Below are 27117 nucleotides of genomic sequence, written 5' to 3'. Positions count from 1 at the left end.
GAGCCTTCTTCAGATTCTGTGTCTCCCTCGCTCTCTGCCCCTACCCCACTTGTGCTCTCTGTCTCGTTCTCAAAAATAAACATTAAAAAAATGTTTTTAAAGAAACTGATAGGGGCGCCTGAGTGGCTCAGTCGGTTAAGCGTCCGACTTCAGCCAGGTCACGATCTCGCGGTCAGTGAGTTCGAGCCCCACGTCAGGCTCTGGGCTGATGGCTCAGAGCCTGGAGCCTGTTTCCGATTCTGTGTCTCCCTCTCTCTCTGCCCCTCCCCCGTTCATGCTCTGTCTCTCTCTGTCCCAAAAATAAATAAACGTTGAAAAAAAAATTAAAAAAAAAAAAAGAAACTGATAATAAAGACAGAGTACACAGATGGGCCGTATACACACCCCCACATGCACCAGGCAGGGGGTGCGATCATTCGCGTGCTCCCTGGGGCTTACTGGGGATTTGCACGGAATCAGTCATGGGTCTCAGCTCAAACCTGTTAGACAACCCAAACGCCATCGTTCTGAACCACGTTTCCACAGTAGCTCTTAATGCTCATCTCAGTGTAAGCATGACACGCACCCGTGTGTGTCTTCTTCACCGAGGCAGGCTGGCGCTCCTCAGACGTAGGAAGGAGGTCTCCTGCCTCCGCTGCCCCCACACATCCTCACTCACTGTCACAGATCACCTACGCCTCGGATGTTCCCAATCGTGACAAGGCAGAGGCGGCCTGCACGCCAACAAACAGAGAGTGTCCTTACGCCCTTGCTCTGCCGCGTGCTCTGACTGCAGGTGACCTTGGGATATGTCTTCTCCTTGCTCCTAGGTCTTATTCCCCCTTCAAGTGGGTGTGTGTATATCAATGGATATGAAATTTCACGCAATATGGCGCAGATCCGGAAGAGCGTGGGCTGGTGCCCCCAACACGACATCCTGTTTGATGACCTCACCGTAGCGGAGCATCTCTCTTTCTATGCTCAGGTGAGTCTGTGCGCGACAGGCCGTGGCTCCTCTGCGTCCTGGTGGTGGGAAGACAGGCTGTGGCTCCCTGACCCCAACCTCAGAGGGTCCTAAAACCTGTTTTGGACACTGTTCCCCAACCATTCGGGGAGGAGGAGAGGCAAGGGTTATCATTAGGGCAGGGTGATTATAAAGGATACAAGTCAGGACCAGCCGAACGAAGAGACATACACACAGGGTGAGGTCTGGGTGAGTCCCACATGCTGAGCTTCCGTGTCCTCGGGACACATACCCTGCTGGCACGTCGCTGTGCAGGAGGGCAGCTCACTTAACCTTCCAGTGTCCAGTTTTGGGGTTTTTTTTCTATTTTTTAAAAAATATTTTCGGGGCACCTGGGTGGCTCGGTCGGTTAAGCGTCCGACTTCAGCTCAGGTCACGATCTCACGGTCCGTGAGTTCGAGCCCCGCGTCGGGCTCTGGGCTGATGGCTCAGAGTCTGGAGCCTGCTTCCGGTTCTGTGTCTCCCTCGCTCTCTGCCCTCCCCCATTCATGCTCTGTCTCTCTCTGTCTCAAAAATAAACGTAAAAAAAAAATTAAAAAAAATTTTTTTCATTTATTTTTGAGAGAGAGAGACAGAGTGTGAGTGGGGGAGGGGCAGAGAGCGAGGGAGACACAGAATCCGAAGCAGGCTCCAGGCTCCGATCAGTCAGCACAGAGCCCGAGGGCTCGAACTCAAGAGCTGAGAGATCATGGCCTGAGCCGAAGTCGGACGCTTAACTGACTGAGCCCCCCGGGCGGCCCCAAGTGTCCAGTTTTTCTGGTGGGATTCGTCACAGAGGCCTGAGTGATGGGATCATGCAACAGGTGACTGAACTCAGTCTGCAGCTTGGGCAGGCCGGCTGCGCCTGCCGGTCCGGAGTCAGCTCATTAGCATAAACTAAGGTGTGGCCCAAGGGTACAGCCCCTAATAACGAGGACACACGCATCCCTCCAAGGGTGTAGAGGCCCCTCCCACTGACTGGGTGAAAAGCCAGCCAAACTCTTGCCTTTGCAACACTTAGATTTCTCATCTGTGGAACGTCCCCTGGAACCCCGGGGGGTGGCTCCCACTTGGTCAGGAGGTATAATCCTTTCCTTCATACGCTGCTGTACTTGGTACTGATGAGACTCATATTCACATGATTCAAACCCCAAGAGCCTTGTGCCCATCCCTTTCCACGGAGGTAGTAAGTTTCTGGGGTGCAGTTTGTGCAGGTAGTAGCAAAATGCCTGTGGGACAGCTGGGCCCCTACCAGGGCGGCGTGGAGGGAAGTCAGGGCACGCGGCGCAGCGCGCGGAGGGAAGGAGGAGGCGCCAAGGCCGGGAGCCCCTGCCCGACGTCCCTGCCCCCGCTGTCTCAGCTGAAGGGCCTGTCCCGCCTCAAGTGCCCCGAAGAGGTCCAGCGGATGCTGCACGCCCTCAGCCTGGAGGACAAGCGGGACTCCCTGAGCAGGTGCCTGAGCGGGGGCCTGAGGCGCAAGCTGTCCATCGGCATCGCCCTCATCGCGGGCTCCAAGGTAGGCGGGCGGGAGGCCCCGGGGCGGGGCGCCCAGCACGGCGGGCGGCCACGGGGAGCCGCGGCCACCCCGCCACCCCGCCACCCCGCCACCGGCTCCTCGGCCCGGCCCGCAGGTGCTGATGCTGGACGAGCCCACCTCGGGCATGGACGCCGTCTCCAGGAGGGCCATCTGGGACCTGCTGCAGCAGCACAAGAGCCAGCGCACCGTGCTGCTCACCACGCACTTCATGGACGAGGCCGACCTGCTGGGGGACCGCGTGGCCATCATGGCCAAGGGGGAGCTTCAGTGCTGCGGGTCCTCGCTGTTCCTCAAGCAGAAGTACGGTGAGCGGGGCGGGCGGGGCCCTGCGGCCCGGGCCGGGGCCGGGAAGGGAGGAGGGGGCGCGGGAGCAGACTCAGATCTGGAGGCAGGACACTGATGTCTGAGTTCCGTTCTGTGGGTTCACGGCCTCTCCACCCACGCGGCCAGGGGTTTTATCCTTCTTCCACCGTCCTTTCCCGATGTGACAAGCGGAAGCTCAGGGACCGTGCTCCTCAAGGACTGAGCCAGCGTGTGCGAAGCACCTGTACAGGTGTGGGGTGTTTCTACAAGTGGCTCCCTTGTTTTCCTGGACCCCACGGCCTCCTGTGTCACTGCCGCCCCCATCCTTCCTCTGCCCCCTGCCCGGGTGACCTCATTCGGCCTGCGGTCATCCTCTCTCCAGCCCGGACCCCTTCCTGAGCTCCCCGTGCGTGGACGCTGCCCAGCTCCGGCAGGCTTGTCCAAACCCTGCGCAGCCCCGGGCTCCCGCACTCTGCCACCACAGCCGCTGCCCACAGCACGGGCAGACGATGTCCTCTAGGATCTGGGCCAAAACCTTGCAGGCTCACTGACCCCTCCGTCTGTCAGAGCCCATATCCTATCTGTTCCCAAACCCTGGGGGCCTTCCCTTCCCTCACCTCCACGCCCGTCTAGCACCCTGGACTGGCTTCCATCCTCTCCTGGCCTGGATTGTCACACCTGCCTGCTGACCACCACCACTAACCCCCCCTCCCCACCACCGCCCTGTTGTCAGAATGAGCCTGTCACTCTTCGGCTCAGCCCTGCAGTGACCTCCCCTCCCACCGAGAGCAAAAGCCAGAGTCCTAGGGGTGGCCCACGGGCCGTGCTTGGCCTGGTGTGCCCTGTTTAAAATCATACTCCCTGGGGGCACCAGGGTGGCTCAGTCAGTTGAGCGTCTGACTTCGGCTCAGGACATGATGTCACAGTTCATGAGTTCGAGCCCCCTGTCAGGCTCTGAGCTGTGAGCACAGAACCTGGAGCCTGCTTCGGATTCTGTGTCTCTCTCTCTCTCTGCCCCTCCCCTATTCATGCTCTGTCCCTCTCAAAAATAAACACAAAAAAATTTTTTTAAATCACATTCCCCAACCCTCCACACCCCGTCCCATGTCTGTCTTTCTTGACACATGGCTCATGTCACTAATACTCTATACGTTTTCCCCGTGTATCTTATTGTCTGTCTCACACTCCTTTAATGAAGGCCCATGAGAGCAAGAACTCCTGACTGGTACCTAGAACAGTGCCTGTCTCATCGCAAGGGCTTGAGAAATGTTTGTTGAGTGGCCCCATCACCAGCATCACGCTAGCAAGTGTCACTGGTGTCAGAAAGGACATTCAAAACGCCAAAAGCATGATGTGATTATTACAGAGGTAGCCTTGTTCTTCACGTTGATGTGCAAGGCCTCTGCCAAGTCAGCTGCCCTCCATACAGCCCTCTGCCACGTCGGCCAGCATCGTTAAGTCCGTCATTACCACCTCCGGTCACGGAGGAGAAGGCCAGACCCTCCAGAATACCGGCCTTCAGAGGCCAGTTCGTTGTGTGAAAACAATTCCACCCCACGGGGCCCTCCAGCTCCACGTTCCCAGGGAGCCGCCCCTTCTGACCTACAGAAAAAGTAAGTGCAGCTACAAAGAGTAAGATTATTTCAGGCTCTTTGAAATGTTGTTTCAGGTGCAGGATATTACATGACTTTAGTGAAGAAACCTCACTGTAGCACAGAGAAGATTGCCCATCTGATTTATCACCACATACCCAATGCGGTTTTGCAGTCCAGCATTGGAGAAGAATTAACGTTTATTCTTCCTAAAAAGAGCATGCCCAGGTGCGGACCCCAGGGGGCGGGAGTACCTGTGTGTGTGCATGGGAGTACCTGTGTGCATGCACGGGAGTACCTGTGTGCATGCACGGGAGTACATGTGAGCGTGCACGGGAGTGCCTGCGTGCATGCACGGACTGTCCAGAGCCATCCCCCGTCTCTGTCCTCAGCAAGAGCTCTCTGTTCTGTGAGGGTCTGGACCCCCAGGCCTTTGGTACCTCCTGGAGAGACAGCACACTCCAGCCTAAGCACACTTGAAAATATGGGGCTCTGATCATGTCACCTCCATCCTTTAAAGCCCTCGATGGCTCCCAGAAGCCTTCAGGTTAAAGTCAAATTCTTAAATATGGCTTTACAGGGGCCCTTTTATTGGGTGACTGAGCTCAGATGAAGGTTTTACCTGATTTTCTTTAATTATTTCAGACCCCGGATAGGTTCCCGGCACCCCCCCAACACCCCATCCTCTGCATCATGTTGTTCTCAAGTAGGAATCTTACCTCCTACTTCACTATGAAGTCGAGAGCCAGCAAACAAGAACCCCGTCTCACTCCCACACAAGCCCACACTGGCTCCTTTCTTCCTTCCATCTTTTAACAGCCCAGAACGTGTCCCCTTCCTGCTGAAGGCTCACCCTTCAGCCCCAGCTGCGGGTCTACCCACCTTGCGTTCTCAGGAACGCACCTGCTTGACTCACCCCGCCCATCCACACCATCAACCCCTGTCTCCACTGGGTCACTTCCAGGAGCACCCGAACTCCCCACCGCCCTCTCCCCAGCCCCTGGCCCCCACCGTTATATACTTTCTGTCTCTGAGATCTGGACTGCTCTCACTGCCTCTTATGAGTGCCAGCGTGCACTTTCCCATTGGCTTTTGGATCTGTCCTTTCGTGACTGGCTTAGATCACTAAGCACAGTGTCCTCAAGGTTCAATGTTGTGGCGTCTTGCAGAATTTTCCTCCTCCCTAAGGCTGAATACTTTTCCCTTACACACACACCACGTTCTTTATCCATAGCGGACATGTGGGTTGCTGCCACATGTTAGCTATTGTGAATCATACTGCCATGAACATGGGTGTACGAGTATCCATTCACGACCCTGCTTCCCATTCTTTGGTGTATATTTCCTCGCCATTCATAGGTCTTCTTTGAAGCAATGTCTATTGCCCATTTAAAAAAAAACTTTTATTTATTCAGTAATGTCTACACCCAGCATGGGGCTCGAACTCACGTCCCAGAGATCGAGAGTTGCGCGCTCTTCTACCTGAGCCAGGTGCCCTCTGTTGCCCATTTTTGAATCGAGTTGTTCTTTGCGTTGAGTACTAGGAATTTTCTATATATTCTGGATATTATCCTTGATTAGATATAGCATTTGCAATATTCTCTTCCATCCAGTGCGTTGTCTTTTTATTTTAAACGTTTTATTTATTTTTGAGAGACAGAGTGTGAGCAGGGGAGGGGCAGAGAGAGAGAAGGGCAGAGGATCTGAAGCAGGCTCTGCTCTGACAGCAGACAGCCCAACGTAAAAAAGCTGGGCCGCCTTTTTACTCTGATGATAGTGTTTCTTGCTGCACAGTTGTTGTTTTTTAATTTTCATGACATCTGATTTGCTCATTTTTTACTTGTGTTACCATGCCCTTGGTGTCACATCCAAGAAGTTACCGCCAGATCCCATGTCATGAAGCTCTGTCCCATGTTTCCTCCTGAGAGTCGATTTTAGGTCTTACATTTAGGTCCTCGATCTATTTTGAGTTAGTTTTTGTATGTGGTGTTATGTAGGGTCCCATGTCATGCTGTTGCGTGGGGATGTCCAGTTTTCCCAGCCCCACCTATTGAAAAGACTGTCCTTTTCCCCTCACTGAATGGTCTTGGCAACTTCGTCGAAAACCATTTGACCATAAATGCAAGGACTTATTTCTAGGCTCTCTGTTCTTTTCCATCTATGCGTCCGTCTGCCTTTGTGCCAATATTGCCCTGCTTGGATTGCTGTCGCTTCTTAGATGGCCAGGGAGTGTGAGTCCTCCAGTTTTGTTCTCCTTTGAGATTGTTTTGGTATTCAGGGTCCTTTGAGATTCCATATGAATTTGAGGATGGCATTTTCTACGTCTGCAAACAACATCACTGCTTTTTTTGGTAGGGACTGCACTGGATCTGCAGATTTCTCCAGCTGGTATTGACATTTTAACAAAATTAAGTCTTCCAGTCCATAAACAGGGGCTGTGTTTCCATGTATTTACAACTTCTTTCATTTCCTTCAGCAACGTTTTATAGTTTTCATCGTAAAAGTCTTTGACTTCCTTGATTACGCTGATTCCTAAGAATTTTTTTTTGATGCTATAGGAAATGGGGTTATTTTTATAATTTCCTTTTCAGATCTGTTCATTGTATTTAGAAATGCAATGGATTTTTGCGCGCTGACTTTGTCTCCTGCTACTTTGCTGAATTCGCTTATTAGTTCTAACAGCTTCTTTGTAGCATCTTAGAGTTTTCTACATATAAGATCATGTCATCTGCAAACAGATAATTGTGCTTCTTCCTCTCCAGTTTGGATGCTTTTTACTTCTTTTTCTTGCCTGACGGCTCTGACTACAGCTTCCAGTGGCACGCACATCAGACAGATTCTGCCAGCGCCGACGCCGTGCCAGGGGAGGGGCACGTTCCGGGTCCCTCCCACTCTGCCGTCTTCCTGGCATCCCTGTCTCACACGTAGGCCCTCAGCCATGACCCAGCCTCCCCAAAACACAAGCGGCGGAGTTAAATTAGCGCTTGATTACAAAACGATACCTAGAAAATCCACAAATATTTGGAAATGCAACACCACACTTCTGAACAGCTTATGGGTCAAAGAGGAATTAGTAATGATTGGGGGGGGGTGCTTGGGTGGCTCAGTTAAGCATCTGACTCTTGATTTTGGCTCAGGTTATGATCCCACAGTTGTGATATCGAGCCCCACATCTGGTTCCATGCTCAGCACATGCTCAGCACTTAAGAATCTGCTTAAGATTCTCTCTCTGTTTCTCTGCTCCTCCTCCACTCTCTCTCTCTAAAAAAGAAAGAAAGAGAGAGAGAGAGAGAGAGAGGAAGCTCAGAATACAGAGAAGGAAAGAAATAATAAATACGAGGAGAGCAAATGATGAAATAAGAAGCAAAAGAAAAAATCGAGAAATCTAAAATCGCCAGACATTGTTTATTAAAAATATTAATAAAAGTGACAAGCCTCTGCCAAAGCCATTAAAGAAAAAAAGAAGAAAAGACAAGAACCAGCCACAGGAATGAACAGACCATTCCGCACACCGACTGCACAGTCAGGATGGGACATGGAGAAAAGATCACAGACAAATTGGATTTGGATACAACAGGCTGATTCCTTGAAAAACACAATCCGCCAAAACTGACACCAGGTGGGAAAGACGAGGACGAATCACCGTGCATCTACTGACGAGATCAAATTTGCAACGACAAACGTTCCCTAAAAGAAAATGCCAGGTCCCATCAAACGCCGAGGAAATTAAAAAAAAAAAAAAGAGAGAGGGAGAGAGAGAGAAGGGAGCAGCTCCCAACCCGTTTAAGGGCATGAGTCTCCAGTAGCAAAACTCTGGCACATGAACACGAACACAAAGTCTTTAGCAAAATTACGAGCCGGCAAATGGACCTACCTGGGGATCCCAGGACGGCTTCGCACCCAGGTCTGGGGCCTCAGCGGGGATTCCCAGAAAGCCTTCCAACTGGGACCGGTGGGCAGCACATGGACGTGATCCTCCCGGGCACGGCAGCCCAGGGCTCCGAGAAACCACGGCAGAGCCCGTGGGCTTCCTCTGACCCGACCCCCATCACTTCCACCCAAATGTCGGTCAGCAGGAGAACCAGCACTCACACTGGGGCATATTGCTTTTGGTGAACACTCACCCACAGAGACACACAATGAACAATAATACACTAGCAATGCGCGCAAACCACACGGTCAAACCTCAGAAACAAGTTGCATAGAGGAAACCAGACCCAAAGTAGACGAAGATTCCACTTATGTGAAGACAAAGACCGGGTATGGGGAACCTCTGGTGGTGGAAATAGAGACACTGGTCATCTGCGGGCAGGAGAAGGAACCTTCTGGAGGGGGCAGCAGGAACACTGTGTAGGGTGACGGAAAGGCCCACCTCCTGGGGCACCCGGGTGGCTCAGTCGGTTGGGGGTCCGACTTCAGCTCAGGTCATGATCTCATAGTTCGTGAGTTTGAGCCCCACATCAGGCTCTGCACTAGCAGCTTAGAGCCTGGAATCTGCTTCAGATTCTATGTCTCCCTCTCTCTCTGCCCCTCCCCCACTCACATTCTGTCTCTCTCTGGAAGATAAACATTAAAAATATTTTTTAAAAAAGTAACATGACCTCTTGACTGACACGAGAACAAGGCATCTCACTACATGGAAATTGTGCTCCAATTTTTCAGAAGGGACATACTGACCTTGTCGCAAGATAGTAGCAATCGAGCACAATTTCAGTAAACGGACACTGAACACACAGCACAGGCCGGCTGCTCTGCAAGGTGCCCTTACGTTCACTGTGCTCTTTACGACTTGGTGCATGAGGTAGTCTCTACCCTACAGATGAGGAGAGACTCGGGACGTGAAAGAGCTAGCCCAGAGTCACACAGCCAGGCAGCGGCAGAGTCCGCACATAGACCCAGCCACAGTCAGTGCACTGTGCAAGCTCTTAACGCACCTGCCGCCCTTGGGGGCGGACGAGAACGCCGTGCAGCCTCATGAGGGCATCGGGCATGCGAGCGGGGTTTCTTACAGGCACTTTGCTGGCCTGGACACTGGGCTGTGAGGGAGCAGATAGGAGATTGTGGGTTTCTTAATATCACACAAAAAGCCACGATCCATTCATGCATGCATAAGGAAGGGTTTGAGATCAGCAGGTTGTTAAGAATTAGCTCCTTTCCTCATTTACCGTAACAGTAGGAAAACCAAAACAAAAAAGAGCACTCACTGTCTTTGGAGAGAACGGCCTGGGTTTGTGTCCTGTCTCCGCTGTGTGGTCTTGGGGAAGTCACTTAACCTCAGCACTGTCTTCAAAGAGCTGTGGAGACAATTGACGGAGTTCATAGGTGGAAAGGGGCTTGGAATGGCCACTGGCCCTTAGTCAGCACTCCAAAAAGAGTAGGAAAGAGATGGAATGATATTCGCACAACGTGCGAGGTGTGTGTGCGATTTACCCTCACAGAAACATTCTGGAGTAAATGCTGTCACCCTCACCCTCACCGGTTCAAGTTCAGAGTCCTGAAGCTAGAGGGCGACCAAGTTGAGATTTGAACAAGGTCCATCTCGACTCCACAGCCCCCGCTGTTTGCCCTGCGGAAAGCTCAGGGTGACGGTGATGGTGGGGCGGGGGTGGGGGGGTCCCCTTGCACCTGTGAGGAATAAAACCTCTCTTCCCTTCCAGGTTTGCATCTCTATTTACCGAGTTGGAACAGAGGCAGGTGGAGCTGGGGATCGCCAGCTTCGGGGCCTCGGTCACCACCATGGAGGAGGTCTTCATTCGGTAAGCAAGGGTGAAACTGTCACGCATCTACCCATAGACCAGAGTCTGGCTCCTCCTCGGAGCGCCCTTGCTGGGCGGCCTCCCAGCCTCTGACGAGGACTTCCAGCGAAAGGGGTACGGCTTAACAGAGAAAGCGTTGAACGCAATACCACTTTCTAGGAGTGGCGTACCATGTGGGATGTCGTTGACTATAATTGACTCAGCTGGTTTATGCGGCTCTGGAGTTGGCTTATTGGTCTGATTTTTTTTTAATGTTTATTTATTGTTGAGAGAGAGAGAGAGAGAGAGAGAGAGAGAGCATAAGCTGGGGAGGGGCAGAGAGAGAGACACACACACACACACACACACACAGAATCCGAAGCAGGCTCCGGGCTCTGAGCTGTCAGCCCAGAGCCAGACACAGGGCTCGAACTCAAGAACTGCGAGATCATAACCTGAAGCAAAGTCGGACGCTTAACCAACTGAGCCACTCAGGCGCCCCTGATTGGTCCAGTTTGACTGTCACGAGGCAGGACACAGGCTTACTTCTAGGAAGGCCGTGAAGGGGCACTCTAGGAAAGCCAACCAGAAGACCAAAGAAGGCCAGAGAGGGGCGATGGGAACAGGTCAGTGTGACTTGATCCAGTCTGGCAATATCTGTCTTTTAACTGGACCGTGTAGGCTATTTGCAAGTATTGTGACTGATATGTTCGATTTTATATCTATCATTTTATTTGATATTTCCCACTAGTCTTCTCCTCCCCTTTTTGGGTTATTTCTCCTGATTCTATATTTTCCTTCCCCACACTAGTTGGAAAGTATACATTCTTACTGTATTATGGTAGCGGTCAGCCTAGACATTGAGACACATAAGAGTGAATTAATATCTTTACTCTGCTTCTGGAAAACGCCAAGACCTCGGGACGCACACATATCCCACCATCACCAGCTTGTATATAGCGTATATTTTAATTCTCTCTTTTTTTTTCAACACCACAAGACAGTATTATTGGTAGAGAAAGCCAATGGTCATTTAAACTCATGTGCACGTATACCTGCCTCTGTGTTCTTTCCTCTTCTCGGGTAACTGTCCTGCCCACAGTACAGTCTTCACAGCACCCTTCAGCGCTTTTATGCGGGTGCCAAACACACTTGTGTGGGGTTTCCTGGGGGCCCTGGAAATGATTTTAGTTCTCTACGTTTTGAAGGATATTTTCACCAGATTGAAAGTAATCTTCCATCGGTGCTGAAAATACTATTTCGCGGACTCTACTCCTGTGGCTGAATATGAGCTGTGGGTCTAACCCTTGTTCCTTTGAAAGAAATCGGGCCGCTCTGCTTCTGATGTTATGCAACTTAACCACAGTGTATCTCCGTACGGTTTTCCTTTTAACTAACCTGCTTGACATCTGATGGACTTCTGGCCACAGATGGAACGTCTTTCACGATTTCCCACGTGTGAGGCCACCGCCTGCTCCCATGGTGCCTTGCTCCTCACCGTGGGACAGGTGTTTCTTCTCTCACCATGGGACAGGCAGGATCCTCTCATTCTGTGTGCTGGGTGAGTGTGCCCTTCCTTCCCCCCTCTCTGGCCCTCTGGTCTCCCGGAGCCGCGTGCTGGCTCAGACCCTCCGACTTACCACCCAGGTCGCTCTTCCCTCTTCAGCTGTTTTCCATCCTCAGCTTGACACTTCCTTTGGGTTCTCTTAAATAATTACGTTTTTACTGAAGCATGACAAACGTACCAAAAGGTGCGTAAACACCAAGCCTCTGGCTCAGTTTTCTTCCGGAGTTCCTGGACTTCTTGTGTGCTCTGGATAGAGGTCCTCTGTCGGGTACGTTTTCTTCCCAGCCCGTGGCTGGCCTGTTCCTATTTTCGGAGCCCACCCGTAGGTCAGAGTCATGCTGCTACTCTCTCCTCTAGGAACGTTACCATTTTAGCTTCCACATTATATCTGTGCCCCCCCCCCCGGTGTTAACTTTTCTGTGCAGTGTGACAAGAGGCTGAGGTTCATTTTCTTTTTTCAGTTCATTTATTTATTTGGGGGAGGGGGCGAGGGGCAGAGAGAGAAGGAGAGATAGAATCCCAAGCAGGCTGCATGCTGTCAGCACAGAGCCCGACTCGGGGCTCGAACTCAGGAACTGTGAGATCATGACCCGAGCTGAAGTTTGACGCTTAACCAACTGAGCCACCCAGGCGCCCCAAGGTTTATTTTCTTGCACGTGGGTACCCAGTCGTGACGGAACCACTTGGCGAAGAGACTTCCTTCCAGGCTGAATTGTTTGGATGCCTTCACCAAAAATCAATTGACTGCATATGTCCATTTCTATGCCCCCCTCTTCTGCCCCACGCCAGACCCACGCGGTCGAGATTACCGCACCTTTACAAAGGACATCTTGAAGTCAGGTAGTAGATAGTTTCTCCGGTTCTGTTTTTTGAAGATGGTTTTGGCCATTATAGGTCGTTTGGGCTAACATGTAAATTTAAAACTAAACTTGTCAGTTTCTATTAAAAAAAAAAAAAAGAACTTGTTGGAAAGCTGGCTCATCGGTTACAGCAGAAACACCACGCTAATGCAAGGTGTGAACAGTACGGAAAAGTCGGCAGCAGGGGAGAGAAGAAGTATATGGGAACTCTGTGCTTTCTGCTCAGTTTTTCTGCAAACCTAAAACCATCTAAAATATAGAGTCTTTTTTTTTTAAACTGCTGGGAATATGACCGGTACTAGGTTGAATGTATATATCAATTTGGGGACAATGGACATCTGAAACATGCACCGTGCCAATCCACAGGTACTCTACACAGCCTCCTTTATCTGGGAGGTCGTCTATAATTTTTATCAGCCATCTCTTGCATTTTCCAGAAGCTCTGCCTAACTTTTATTAAACTTATTCCTAAGTATTTCAATTTTTTTCAAAGGGATGGATATGGATCTCTCAATTTCATTTCCAATCACTTGCTGCAGATCTAGAAATCATTTTTTAAGTTATTGATATCTAGAAATATTGCTTAACTCAGTAGTTCAAACAATTTTGGGTTGACTTCCTTAGTATTTTGGATATAACCACCATGTCATTTAAAGACAGTTTTACTTCATATTTTCCAGGCTTCATGCCTTTTGCTTGCTTATCTCACTGCGAGGGGCCTCAGCATAACACCGAGTCCAAGCAGAGAGGGGGGACGTCCTCAGCTGGTTAGGCAGAAGCGCTTCCTTGTAAGATAGTTTTTATATAGTTTATTTTCAGCCATACATATATTCAACTAGGGATCTGAGATATAAATTTCCCTTTGAGCTTCACGTGCCTGCGTCGCACAGTTGTTTGATATGTAATCTTTTCTTCCCCATCCAGTTAGAAATATGTTTAATTTTCTATTGTGGTTTCCACTCTGACCTGTGGTTTATTTAGAACTGTGTTTCTTAATTTCCAAACTCATGGAGAGTTTTGTTTTTTTTACTGTTCCTATTCAGGGGCACCCGGGGGCTAAGTCGGTTAAGCATCTGACTCTTGATTTCAACTCAGGTCATGATCTCACAGTTCATGGGTTCGAGCCCCGCATCAGGCCCTGTGCTGACAGCTCAGAGCGTGGAGCCTGCTTGGGATTCTCTCCCCCCACCCGCAGCTCTCTGTCCTCCATTCCGCTCATGCGTGTGCGCTCTCTCCCTCTCTCAAAAATAAATAAACTTAGAAAATGTTTTCTTGCTTTATTTTGCCTTGTCTTGTTAACATATGTGATTTCTAACCCAATTTCACTGTGGCCCGAGTACATACTCTGTACAGCCTCCTTCTTTCAAAATGCTTGAGTCTGTGGCTCACCTTACCTTCCATTTTTGTAAAATTTCCTATGTTCTTGAAAGAACGCGCATTCGGCAGTGGCTGGGTGCAGTCTTTTGTGTATGGCGACTAGGTCTGACTGTTAATCGTGGTGTACAAATCTCCTGTGTCTTTTTAAAAAAATGATTATCTGCCTGTTCTCTGGGTTCCTAGAGGTAACACGCTGATTTTAACTTTGTCCAGTTTTGCTTTGTTTTTAAGCGACTGCATCAGGTGCCTACGCATTTAGAATTGTTAACATATTTTGCTGGTAAGCCCAACAACTGAACATCCATCTAGTTGTATATACTAGCTTTGTTTTGGTTCAAAGTCGTGAGTAGGTTCTCATCCACCCATTTGCATTCGGTCTTCCCGTGGCCGTATTTTAAGTGCACTTCTTGTCAACAGCGAATCACTGAAATTTCAGAAAATAACTCCTTCATCCATCTTTCTCTTTTAACTGGAACCTCGGGGCCTTGACAACTGATGAAAATCCCAGTTCACTGGGTTGCAAATCTGCCATATTACTTGCTGTTTTCTGTTTGCCTACCAGGTCCACATTCACTTTCTATTTCCTTTCCAACTTTGGGGTGCACTTAATATTTTTTAAATGTTTATTTTATTTTGAGAGAGACAGAGCAGCATGCATGTGAGCAGGTCAGGGGCAGAGAGAGGGTGAGACACGGGGCTGGATCCCACGAACCGTGAGATCATGACCCTAACCGAAATCAAGTCAAGACGCGTAACTGAGTGAGCCAAGCAGGAGCCCCTAATCCATATATATATATATATATATATATATATATATATATATCTTTTAGTTTGTATTTTCTCCTCCATTAATTTCAAATTTGTAAATTATGTTCTCCTTCTCTTAGTGGTTATCCTAAGATTACCACATACACTCATAACCTATTACAGTTTACCATAAACGCGTAGGCTCAGCGCATTCCAGACAACATAGGCCCACTGCTCCTTCAACTACCCCGACTCTACCTCCAGAGTTATGTACCATTTGGTTTGTGTATTTCAATCCTGTACATATTTTAAAACCCATCATATGTCATGATGTTTTGGGCCATCGGTATTCACTTGAATTTACCATATATTTACCCTCTGTGTCACTCTCTATTCCTTCATTCACCTTTAAGCTCCCACCTAGGATGGTCTCTCTGCCTGAACAATACCTTCTCCCTCCAGTGGCGGTTTTCTGGTGACAAAAATCTCAGGGTTGTTGCTTGCTCAAAAATAGACAGGTGGCCTGCATTTTTGAAGAGCATTTGACCCATAGATAGAATTTTAGGTTGGCAGGGCTCTTTCCAACGCTTCTACGATCCAATGTCTTCCTTTTCAACAGATTTCAACAGATTCAACAGATACGATTTACAGACTGTCACGTTACTCAATGATTCATATAGTAAATTCGATGACTTCCAATAAATTTACATAAGTGTGACCATATCGCTCCATAAAGATCTTTTGTGTTCCCTTGCAAACATGCCCGTTCCCATTTCTAGCCCACGGCCACTGCCTATGTGTCCCATTCCATTGTCTTCTGACTTCCATTATGTCTATTGAGATGTCAGCTGCCAGTATTATTGTTATTCTTTGAGCACAATCTGTCCTTTACCCCTGGCTGCTTAAAAAGAAATTTTTAAATGTTTATTTTTGAGAGAGAGAGAGAGACAGACAGAGACAGAGCATGAGCAGGGGAGGGGCAGAGAGAGGGAGACACAGAATCCAAAGCAGGCTCCAGGCTCTGAGCTGTTAGCACAGAGTCCAAAGTGGGGCTCGAACCCATGAACTGTGAGATCATGACCTGAGCTGAAGTCAGAAGCTCAACCGACTGAGCCACCCAGGCGCCCTGATGATTTTATTTAAAAAACTTTTTTTTAAATGTTTATTCATTTTTGAGAGACAGAGAGAGACAGAGCATGAGCGGGGGAGTAGCAGAGAGACAGGGAGACACAGAATCCGAAGCAGGCTCCAGGCTCTGAGCTGTCAGCACGGAGCCTGACGCAGGGCTCGAACTCACAGACCACGAGATCATGACCTGAGCCGAAGCTGGACGCTTCACTGACTGAACCACCCAGGCGCCCTACTCCTGGCTGCTTTTAGTAGTGATTTTTGTCTTAGGTTTCCAGCATTTTTACAATGACGTGGCTTTACGTGTCTGTCCTTGTGCTCGCCGGCTTAGGATCTTTACCACTTTTTACCCTGGGGTCTGCTGGTATTGCCAGTTTTGGAAAATTCTCCACCAACATCTCTCCAACACGTTCCTTCTCATCTACCCTCTCGTTCCTCTCCTCCTGGGACTACTAATTACACATGATTTTTACCTCTCCCCTGTCTCACGTCTGTTATACCCCCCACTGTTGGGGGCCTGTGTTTATTTATTATCTATTGCTAAATAACAAATTTCCCTAAAGTGTAGCAGCCTTGAAATAGCCAACATTCATTACCTTACGGTTTTCTGTGGTTCAGGAGTCCAGGAGCAGGTGGACAGTCAGTTCTGGCTCAGGGCCTGTTGGGTGGGAGTCGAGCTGTGAGCCAGGCCCGTGGTCTCTGGAGGCTGAGCAGGTGGAGAGTCCACTTCCAAGATCACTGCTAGGGTTGTTGGCCAGCCTCGGTTCCCCAGCATCTATCGGTCTCAGTGTGTCACCGTGTGGACCTCTTCCCGAGTTGCCGAGTGACCTCGTGATATGGCAACCGGATTCCCCCATGGTGAGTGATCAGAGAAAGAGAAAGGGAAGCCGTGACCAGGAAGGAAGACTTAATCCCCTCCTGCCCTGGTCTTGGAAGTGATGTTTTATCACACTGCTGTACTCCACTCGTTGGAAGTGAGTCTCTAGGTCCAGCTCACAATGAAGGGGAGGGGATTAGCACAGGCAACAAAAGCAAAATTAAACAAGTGGGACTACATCAAACTAAAAAGTTTCTACACAGTGTACACACACACACACACACACACACACACACACACACACACACACGAGAATATTATTCACCCATTAAGAAAAAGGAAAATCCTGCCATCTGAAGCAACATAAATGGGCCTTGAGGGCATTATGCACAGTGAAATAAGCCAGACAGAGAAAGACAAATCCTGCATGATCTCACTCATGTGTGGAATCCTGAAAGAAACCAAACTCACAGAGACAGAAGAGATCCGTGGTGGCTGGGGCAGCGGGTGGGGGTGGGTGAGGGAACTGGGCAAGGGGAGGCAAAGGCACAAACTTCCAGTTACAAGAGAAGTAAGGAGAGTATGGTGACTGTGGTTAACAACACTGTATTTATTGTATATCCGACAGTTAGCAAGAGAGTAGATCTTAAAAGTTCTCACCACAAGCAAAAATACCCTAAGTCTATAAGGTGGACGCTAACTGAGCTTAATTGTGTGACGGTTTCACGTATATACATATATCGGGCCATTACGTTGTGCACCTTAAACTTAAACAAGGTTAAATGTCAATTATATTTCAATAAAACCGGGAGGAGACTGAGGGAGGTCATGACAGAGCATGAGCATTTGGGGTTTGGAGGGCCAGTCAGAGGCCGCCCAGCACAGTGCGGAAGCTCTCGGACCAGCTCTTAGTCTGTACTTAATCTGTTTGGAGACACCGTGGTGTGGTGGCCGCCAACGTCCCACTGTAGAAAACTCCCCTCCCTTCCTTCCTGGAATTCAGTCTCAATAAATGACAGTCTTATTTCTTAAACATCCCCTCCAGCAAAAAATCCGACCAGCAGAAACTGAATGAGGAAAAATTCAGAATACAACCTTGACACAACGTTTCACGGGGCCAAAGAAAATATCATGGCAAAGTGCTGTGTGGCTCCTGTCTTTCCCCACACACCTTCCTCGGGTACCAGCTGAAGCCCTGAAGAGAGGCCACGCAAATCCTGATAATGCTCACTAACATCCCCCAATCTGTAGGAAAGCTAACGAAAGGACAAGTAGAAAGCCTAGAAAAGTCCAGGAGAAATGGTCTGGTTGAGAGCAGAGGCGGGGTCTTGGCACAGGCGGGGCCTGCCAGGCTAGCCATCTCTGTAAATAGGGCTGACCCATAAAGGCAGCAAGGTTTTGCGGAACTGACGAGTGAGTAATGAGGCTAGCTCACGAGAGACACTGTACCTCTATCTCTCCGTCTTGGACCGCTCAGGCTGGGAGAAGCCAGCCACCGTCTTGGGAGGACACTCACACGGCCTCAGGGAGAAGTCCACGTGGCCCGGAACCGAGGCTTTTGCCAACAGCCAACAAGGAATCAAGGCCCCTGCCAGAGGTGTGCTGGAGCTGGCTCAGCTCAGCTCAGCTCACGAGAGCCGAATATTAAATTATCAAGAATTTTGTGAACCAGCTAAACACGGCTCTTATTAAAAATTCAATTGCATAAGCTGGTAAATAAATCACAATAAAAAACTGTAGTACAATTTTGATATCAATTCCAAAGTGTGGGGCAGGGTTTAACATTTATTTATTTTTGAGACAGAGAGAGAGAGAACGAGCAAGGGAGGGGCAGAGAGAAAGAGAGAGAGAGAGAGAAGGAGACACAGAATCTGAAGCAGGCTCCAGGCTCTGAGCTGTCGCTATAGAGCCCGATGCGGGGCTCGAACCCACAACGCGGAGATCATGACCTGAGCTGAAGTCGGAAACTTAACCGACTGAGCCCCCCAGGCACCCCAGTTTTGTTTTATTTTTTTGCACACCACCAAGCAGTTAACTTCACCCTGACGCTCTCTCTCTGGAGAACAGCATCAGAACCCACAGCTTAAGGGCTCAGTCCTGCGAGAACGTCCCCACTCCCTGACTCTAGACCCCAGGCACAACTTCATGTGGTCACCTGTGCTTCTGACCCACCGGCCATAAACTGGACGTTCCCACAACCGCTTCTTCAATTGACTCACTAGAATGGCTCACAGAGCTCACAAAAACACCGACATCCACCAGTTCATTATACAGAACATGATACAGGAGCCAGATGAACACACACACAGGGCAACGGTGCGGAGCGTCCGTGCTCTCTGACGGCACTGCTCTCCCGGCACCTCCCGGGACACCAACCCGGAAGCGTTTTGGGGTCTCTGCCCATTTGGGTTTTTGTGGAGGCTTCATTACACAGGTATAACTGATTGATTAAATCATTGGCCGCTGGCACTTGAACTCAATTTCCAGCCCCTGTCCCTTCCCAGGAGGCTGGGAGGGGGGCCTGAAAGTTCCAACCCTCGAATCCCATGGATGGTTCTCTCGGCAACCAGTCCCCATCCTCAGGTCCTTTCCAAAGTCACCTCGGTCACACAACACAACACAACTCAACACGCCTTACCTGAGGTCACCACTTAGGAACGTATAAATGTTTTGGGAGCTCGGTGCTAGGAACAGAAGACTGAACATAAATTTCCTGTTATAAGATTATAAAACTACAAGTTATAAATCAAAACACTGTAAATGGCAAAACACAAGACGTCACGGTTTGGCTACATTGTACTATTCTCAGTGCTCTTAAGGTTTTTTACGTCTACTTAAATCCGCATGATGGACGTGCTGTGTCGATAATTTGAAATCAACCATCATGCGTGAACTTACGTCATGGAACCGGGTAAACAGGAAACACTAGGGTTTAATTTAACATTTTGTTGATTGTCTAGATTAAGAAAGGGGTGGCGAAAATGTTAATAATGCAAACTAAGTTGAAAAGTGTCTCCTATCCCGAGCCATGTCATTAAGAACACAAAAACTTAGGGAAATATTCTTCCAGCATTAGAACAGTAGTATTCAAGTCAGCAACAGTGTGGCTTGCCTGGGGGATGCACGAATGAAGTTCTGACACACACCACTGCTATTCACTTTTATCCTCATCATTAATGCGAATTAAAACCAACATTCTTGCCAGAACTCCACTGGTAGAGGGGCACCTGGGTGGCTCAGTCGGTTAGGTGACTGACTTTGGCTCAGGTCATGATCTCACAGTTTGTGAGTTCAAGCCCCGCGTCGGAGCCTGGAGCCCTTCGGATTCTGTGTCTCCCTCTCTCTCTCTGCCCCTCCTCTGCTCATGCTCTGTGTCTCTCTGTCTCTCAAGAATAAACGTTAAAAAAAAAAAAATAAAAAAAAACAACTCCACTGGGAGAGCCAGCTGTTAAGCCAGCCACGTGAGGGCACCGTCTTGGGAGTGGGGCCTCCCGCCCCAGTCCAGCCTTCAGACCACTGCAGCCCAGGCCCAGAGCTCGACTACAGCCTCCTGAGAGCCCCGGAGACAGCACCACCCTGCCGAGCCACTTCCGAACGCCTGGCCCACAGAACTGTGTGACACAGCAAACGTTTACGGTTGTTTTAAGCTGCTAAGTTTGGGGAGAATCTGGGCCACACCGCCATTTACAGAACTCTATTGCAGGGAAAATGAGCTACAATTTACTGCACTGTTTCGTTGTGACGCACTCCCAGGAGTAGAATAACCGACCTGAAGATTATGAGTAAAAATATATTTCTCGGCTTCCGAACGGTTTGCTGCCCGCAAGGAATACCTCTTTTGGCCTAGGGCGGGGTTCGGCAAACTTCTTCCTGAAAATCCAGAGTACATGTTTTAGGCTACTGTGGGTTTAGTGGCATAATCAAGGATATTATGTAAGTAATTAGATAACCATCTAGCATGTAACCATTTAAAAACGTAAAATCCTTTCTGAGCTCAGAGCCAAACAAAAATAAGACCTCAGGCTACAGTGCTACGTGTCATACTGGGGTTTATGAGTCTTGCTCATAAAGTAGATATTAAGGGACATTTCATTTTTGTTTTAATTTGCATATGGCATCTTTATAGGAAAATAATGAAATCTATTCATGCTAACGTTGCCTCAGTTCTTTGGAAAAGCCATTGGTCAGTTAATTCAATATTTACTCGGGACATATTTAAGAACTTTCTGTGGGCTCCTGGGGGGCTCAGTTGGTTAAGCACCCGACTACGGCTCTGGTCATGATCTCACCGTTCGTGAGTTCAAGCCCCACGTTGGGTTCTGGGCTGACAGCTCAGAGCCTGGAGCCTGCTTCAGATTCTATGTCTCCCTCTCTCTCTCTGCCCCTCCCCGGCTTGCACTCTGTCTCTCTGTCTCTCTCTCTCTCTCAAAAATAAATAAATGTTTTTTAAAAATTAAAAAAAAAGAACTTTCTAGTCAAAATATGCTTGCTAGCAGTATATCATCTGGGTGCAGCTCCTTTTTCCTCAATATTCTTTAATTAATTAATTAAGTAATTAATTTTTTAGAGAGTGAGTGCGCACTAGCAGGGGAGGGACAGAGGAAGGAGGGAGGAAGGGGGGGAGAGAGAGAGAGAGAGAGAGAGAGAGAGAGAGAGAGAGAATCCCAAGCAGGCTACACACCGTCAGCTCAGAGCCTCGATGCGGGGGCTCGAACCCACGAAACTGCGAAATCATGACCTGAGCCAAAATGAAGAGTAAGACGTTCAACCAACTGAGCCACCCAGGTGCCCCAAGAGAAAGAGTATCTCAAGCAGGCCCCACACACGCTCAGCATGGAGCCTGATGCAGGGCTCGATCCCACAACCCTGGGATCATGAGCTGAGCTGAAATCAAGAGCTGGAGGCTCAAGCAATTGAGCACCCAGGCGCCCCTGCCCTCGTTATTCTTGTCCTAACTTCTTTCTTTTCTTTCAAATTTTACATGACGTTGTCTCTTTAAATCCAAACAAAATGAAGCGAGATGTGATTTTGCAAATTTGCGTTTCTGTTTCCGTTTGGCTTAGGGTGAACAAGCTGACAGATTCCAGCACAGAAATCCAAACCCTCAAGATTCCCTCCATTCAGTCTCACCACCTGATCGGCGGGGTTCCTGTCAACAGAATCAAACGTATTCACTCAAGGATCTTCTCCATACCGTCCGGCCTGCCAATCCATCACAACACTGGGGTGAGCAAATATCTCACATGCATGCCAGGGGGCAGATTTGGGGTTAACTCTTAGAATCATCCTGTTCTTTGGTCAAGAAGTCCAGGTCACCCACCCTTTGCCAGGGGCTTGAGGAGAAATGTGTAGATCTTAGGCACGAAAGAGGCCCGGCCAGGTTCCCGCAAGGCCATGCTCTCAGCTCTAGTTCAGAGACAATGCACTATTGTTTCCTGGCCACGATTAACTCAGTGGTAGAAAGTACCAGAAAAGGACACAGTAAAAGGTCTTGGCCCTTCCTCTTACCAAAAAGAAGAAAGAATAAAAGCACTGAATCTACCAGCCAAAAAAAGCATATTTAATCTTCCCGTTTTCACATTTCACTGTGAAACAGATCACATATCACACCTGGAGTTTAAGACATATCTATTTTAGTGTTTTATTTTATTATTTTTGAGGGAGGGAGAGGTGGAGGGAAGGGCAGAGGCGGGGTGTGAGGGCAGAGGATCCGAAGCAGGCTCTGTGCTGAGATCAGAGAGCCCGACACGGGGCTCAAACTCACCAACTATGAGATCATGACCTGAGCTAAAGTCAGATACTTAACCAACCGAGTCACCCAGGCGCCCCACGATTTTTTTAAAACATCCTTATGAAGTATATGGATAACCTGTAATGTTCTTTTGTTATCGAAAAAAAAAAGGATATTGATACGCACCTTACAAAATGGTCTCGATTTCGCCACCTACAAGGTATGACTGTAAAATAGTGAGACTGGTTTTCATGGGTTAGGGAAGAGATTGACTGCACTGTTCCATAATCTTGAATCATGTATAAAAGGGGCCTCTGAGTTGGAAAGGGTCTCAGGGCCATGTAGGCCAGCCGCCTGTCCTGTCCAGGAGGCTCCTCTCCAGCCCCCAGCAAGAGGTTAATCTGGGCTCCACTGGGCCAAGCTTTGCTTCTGGAAACCTCCCAGGAGGTAATTCTCAGGGCATAACCTCGAACAAGTTGAGAGTAGCATCTTTTGACGAATGCTTTGGGTGAACGTGGCCTTTGTGTCCAAGGCAGGAGATTTCAGAGATGCTTGGTAGAGTCTCAAGGATTTGTCGGTATTTGGGGCCAGAAACTTAAGAATGCCTGACTGAAACCTGACCACCAAGCCTCTCCCCACAAAGGCTCTGGGTGGATGAGTCACGTACAACGAACACCGGCCCTGAGGCTCGAGGGCCCCGTCTGCCCCAGCTCCCGCAGCACCAGCGAGAAGCCGAGCGGGAGCTCATGGCGCTGACCTCCGGGGCCTCCCACCCCAGGCCCAACTTTATGTCTTCGACCTCAGTGCACATGACCGCACCCTTTACACTGACTGCCCGTGCCACAAGGGCCACGCTGTGCACGGGTCCTGCATATTTACCTGCGGGATATGTTACTAAAAGTGGAATTTCTAGCCTAAAGACTACATGCATATTAGATTGTATTCATCCAGGTCATCTGTTTTCTACAAAAGTTGTGCCAAATGAAGACCTCAGCGCTGGCATTCCACATCCTCCCCAACTTAAAGTTTCTGATAATGTGGCGGGTTGAAAAAAAAAATTGTATCATGCTTACATCTGCTATCTGTTCAGGCTACTACTCTTCCAGAGCTTTCCAATCTGTGACTTCCTTTTCTGCCATTAAATGTGAATCAAGTGATCAGGTCAAAGCAAATTTTGAACATCATCAAAGCATTAGACCCAATACGAGACTGCGGCCGGGGGGAGGCTAGCTCCTCTGTGTGGCCGTGTTAATGGTGTGTCCCCCCCCCCTTTTTTTTTATCGCAGTTCAGCCTCATCTGCCAACAGTTCTATGCCATGCTCCTGAAAAGGGTCCTGTACTCTTGGCGCAACTGGTTGTTGATGCTCACGGTACAGGTCCTGGTGCCCCTGCTGATCACCACCTTCAGCCTCACCATCTTCAACCTGGAAACGAACACGGGCAGCGTGCCGCTGGAACTGACCCTGAGAACGTATGGCCGAACCGTCGTCCCGTTCTATATTTCTCCCAATTCCAGGCTGGGTCCTCGGCTTTCACAGTATTTTACAGACATGCTTCTGGCGGAGGAACAGATCCCTCTGGAGACCCGGAGTAAGTCTGAGGCCCAGGAGAGCAGCGCGTGCTCTGGGGGCCGTGGTAGGGGGTGCGCCCTGAAGTCAGGCGAACAGCCAGACGTCTCAGAAGATCTCTTGGCCGCCAGATGACAGGAAAGGGAGAGGGTGCCTGGAAATGCAGCCAGGCTGTGTCTTTCTGGGGATGGCGGCATGTCCAAAACGGAAACGGACAATTATCTGCTGTCTGATGTGTCCCGAGAGGGGATTTACACTTCGATGGAGGGAGTCTGGTGACAGATATAGAGATCACTGAGCAAATGTGAAAAGGGAGGACATGAACTCAGGAGGGAAGGGGGAGATCGTATGAAAAAGGAGACCTACCATAACAGAGCACTTGATTGTGCCTTGACTTAACCAACTTTCTGACGTATTCCAGGGGAGGGGAGAGGAGGGCAGCCCTTAGGGGGTGGGGTGGGGTAAGGAACAAAGTCCCCGCTTCCAGGACGGGACGTCCAGAGGTAAATGTGCTTCAGCGATCCAGAGAAACGCCAGCTGAGCGGCTGGAGAGTCTGATCGCCTCAGGCGAGTGGGCACTGGGGACAACGAAGGGCTGGCCAGGGCCCTGCTGTTTCTCATCCCGAGTCTTGCAGGATTATCTGGTTTGAAAAGTTAGATGCACGCGTTCTCTTGGAAAGAAATAAAATGTTGAGGTGTTCACATTTTTAAATGAAGAGATCAAATGCAGAACACGGTGGAGCAAAATGGCGGGATCACAGCGCCCTACGTCTCCAAGCCTCGGTTTCTTGGTGGGGAAGACGGGGAGAAGGTAAAGCTCGCCTCCTCCCTCCTGCCCAGGGGCGCACGCGGGGCCCGCGGAGTGAGCGTGCTGCCTGCGCGCGTTACTCCTGCTGCTGCTGCTGCTGTGAAGGAGGGTCCTTTTCAGCACCCACGACCCCAGAGGTCTAGGTGTGCGTATATTTCCGTGGTGCTGTGTGCCGAGAGTACCAGGAAGAACGGCGGTACCACTGGCCCATAGTGAGCCCCTTGCCCAGAGGTCCTGGAGAGGGTGACCACAGCTGCAATGTGTAGGGACCATCCCGCTGTGGGATCACGGGGACACAGGTCGACCTCGGATGGGGAGAGACAGGCTGCGGAGTAAGAGCCTGAGATGTGAGCAGGGGTGGGCCCCGCAGCAAGCAGGGCGTAAGCGGAGAACGTTCCAAACCCGGGGCGGCGGGGGGTGGGGGGAGCACCTGTCAGCACGGGGCACAGCGGGTCCTCGGGTGTGGCCAGACCTTGAAGGCGCCAGTGGAGTTTGGATGGAGACTGGGCGCTGCGGGCCAGGTGGGCCGTGAGGGTCACTTTGTGGTTCGGGGAGGGGAGGTGCAGTGCGACCACGTGTGTCCTTCCACGTAGATGGGAGCGACTGGAAGAAGCACGGGGCTTCTTGGGGCCACACCGTCCAGGCAAAGAGTCACCTGAAAAAAAACTAGACGTTTTTCCTCCCCCTGCCCCCCACGGCTTCAGTCAGTGAAAGGGACGTTTTGTGGAGGCCCGGGCGCGCGACGGAGGGGCCAGCTGCGTCCAGAGGAGCCCGCTTTCCTGGGGGTCGGGGCGGGTGGTGAGGCGCTCAGGGGGCGCGGGGCCGGGGTCCAGGGCGTGAGGCTCCGGGGCGCCCGGCTCTGTTGCAGGCTCGGTGGAGGACCTCCTCCTGGACAAGGCAGAGGAGGAGCCCGAGGGCTTTGATTTCAAATACGTCGTGGCTGCTTCCTTTGAAGACCAGGGGAACCACACGACGGTGACGGCGCTGTTCAACAACCAGGCGTACCACTCCCCTGCCGTGGCGCTGGCGCTCGTGGACAACTTCCTCTTCAAGCTGCTCTCCGGGGCCACGGCTTCCATCACGGCGTCCAACCACCCTCAACCTAAGTCGGCCCTGGAGGCCTCGGAGGACATCTTGTACAAGTGAGTGTGACCGTCCCGCCCCAGGAAAGCCTTCCCGCGCATGCCGCGTCCCCTTGGCCACCTATTCTTTCTCATCCTCTTCTCGCCGGGATTACAACCGTCACTGTGAAAGACGGCTGGTGTGAGCAGTTGTGCTCACACGGCTTCCTCTCCCCTCGTGTCCTCTCGCAGCAGCCCTAAAGGACACTACCTTGTTATCAACTTGCTTTTCGGAATAGCTTTCCTGTCCAGCTCCTTTGCCATCTTGACGGTCAAAGAGAGATCCACAAAGGCCAAGCACATCCAGTTCGTCAGTGGTGTTTATGTGGCCACCTTCTGGCTCTCCGCTCTGCTGTGGGACCTCATCACTTCCCTGGTCCCCAGTCTGCTGCTGCTGGTGAGGGCCGCGTGGTTCAGGGACCCTCCCCCGCACGTCCCGGCGGGAGCGGGGGCAGGGGGCTTGCCTTCGGGACCCTGCAAAGAAGTGTAGTCTGGCAGCCCACCCAGGGTGTGACTCATCATTCACTCTCGATAAAAGGTCCCAGCAGAGGGGCCTCCTCTAGGGTCTCCAATCTGCCGCATCCCCATAACTGTTGCCACGAGCTCCTAAGAGGTCGTGCGTCAGGGACGTGTGTTCACAGCCCAGAAACAGTTCACCAGGCACTGACAGGTGCAACCGGTGGATCGTGACTGCACTGTGCAGCTTGCGATCCCCTGGCACTCTGGGTGGGGTGGGTCACGTCCCCCTTTAATTGGCCTGTGCTTCATAACTGTCACGGAGCCCCTGACCTCGTGGTGCCGACTTCCAGGGGCAGGGCCAGTGTCTGCACTGTCTGATGAGTAAATACAGGGAGCACCTGAGCAGTACTGCTAACATCTTACATTTTGGTTTTTTTCTTTTTCTTTATTTTTTAAATTTACATCCAAGTTACTTAGCATATAGTGCAACAATGATTTCACGAGTAGATTCCTTAGTGCCCCTTCCCCATTTAGCCCATCCCCCCCCACACCCCCTCCAGCAACCCTCCGTTTGTTCTCCATATTTATGAGTCTCTTCTGTTTTGTCCCCCTCCCTGTTTTTATATTCTTTTTGTTTCCCTTCCCCTATGTTCATCTGTTTTGTCTCTTAAAGTCCTCATATGAGTGAAGTCCTATGATATTTGTCTTTCTCTGTCTAATTTCGCTTAGCGTAATACCCTCCAGTTCCATCCACGTAGTTGCAAATGGCAAGATTTCATTCTTTT

At 50.1% G+C, this 27117-nt stretch overlaps 1 protein-coding gene across 1 annotated transcript in view; it reads left to right on the top strand.

Moving 5' to 3' along the window:
* The window catches only part of LOC124525467 (ATP-binding cassette sub-family A member 17-like), a 76781-nt gene that overhangs the window by 29412 nt on the left and 20252 nt on the right, over positions 1–27117 (top strand). The window contains exons 13-21 of the mRNA XM_047097846.1: positions 810–964; positions 2343–2498; positions 2614–2824; positions 4492–4642; positions 10072–10170; positions 21709–21871; positions 23663–23966; positions 25621–25894; positions 26066–26270. Coding sequence (XP_046953802.1) covers positions 810–964; positions 2343–2498; positions 2614–2824; positions 4492–4642; positions 10072–10170; positions 21709–21871; positions 23663–23966; positions 25621–25894; positions 26066–26270 — 1718 coding nt within the window. The remainder of the gene's footprint in view (positions 1–809; positions 965–2342; positions 2499–2613; positions 2825–4491; positions 4643–10071; positions 10171–21708; positions 21872–23662; positions 23967–25620; positions 25895–26065; positions 26271–27117) is intronic.

The sequence above is a fragment of the Lynx rufus genome, unplaced genomic scaffold (genome assembly GCF_022079265.1).
Source record: "Lynx rufus isolate CCGP_SWC_20201006 ecotype Redwood Valley unplaced genomic scaffold, mLynRuf1.p SCAF_43, whole genome shotgun sequence".
Classification (NCBI taxonomy): Eukaryota; Metazoa; Chordata; class Mammalia; order Carnivora; family Felidae; genus Lynx; species Lynx rufus.
This window is presented reverse-complemented; position numbering and strand designations above follow the sequence as displayed.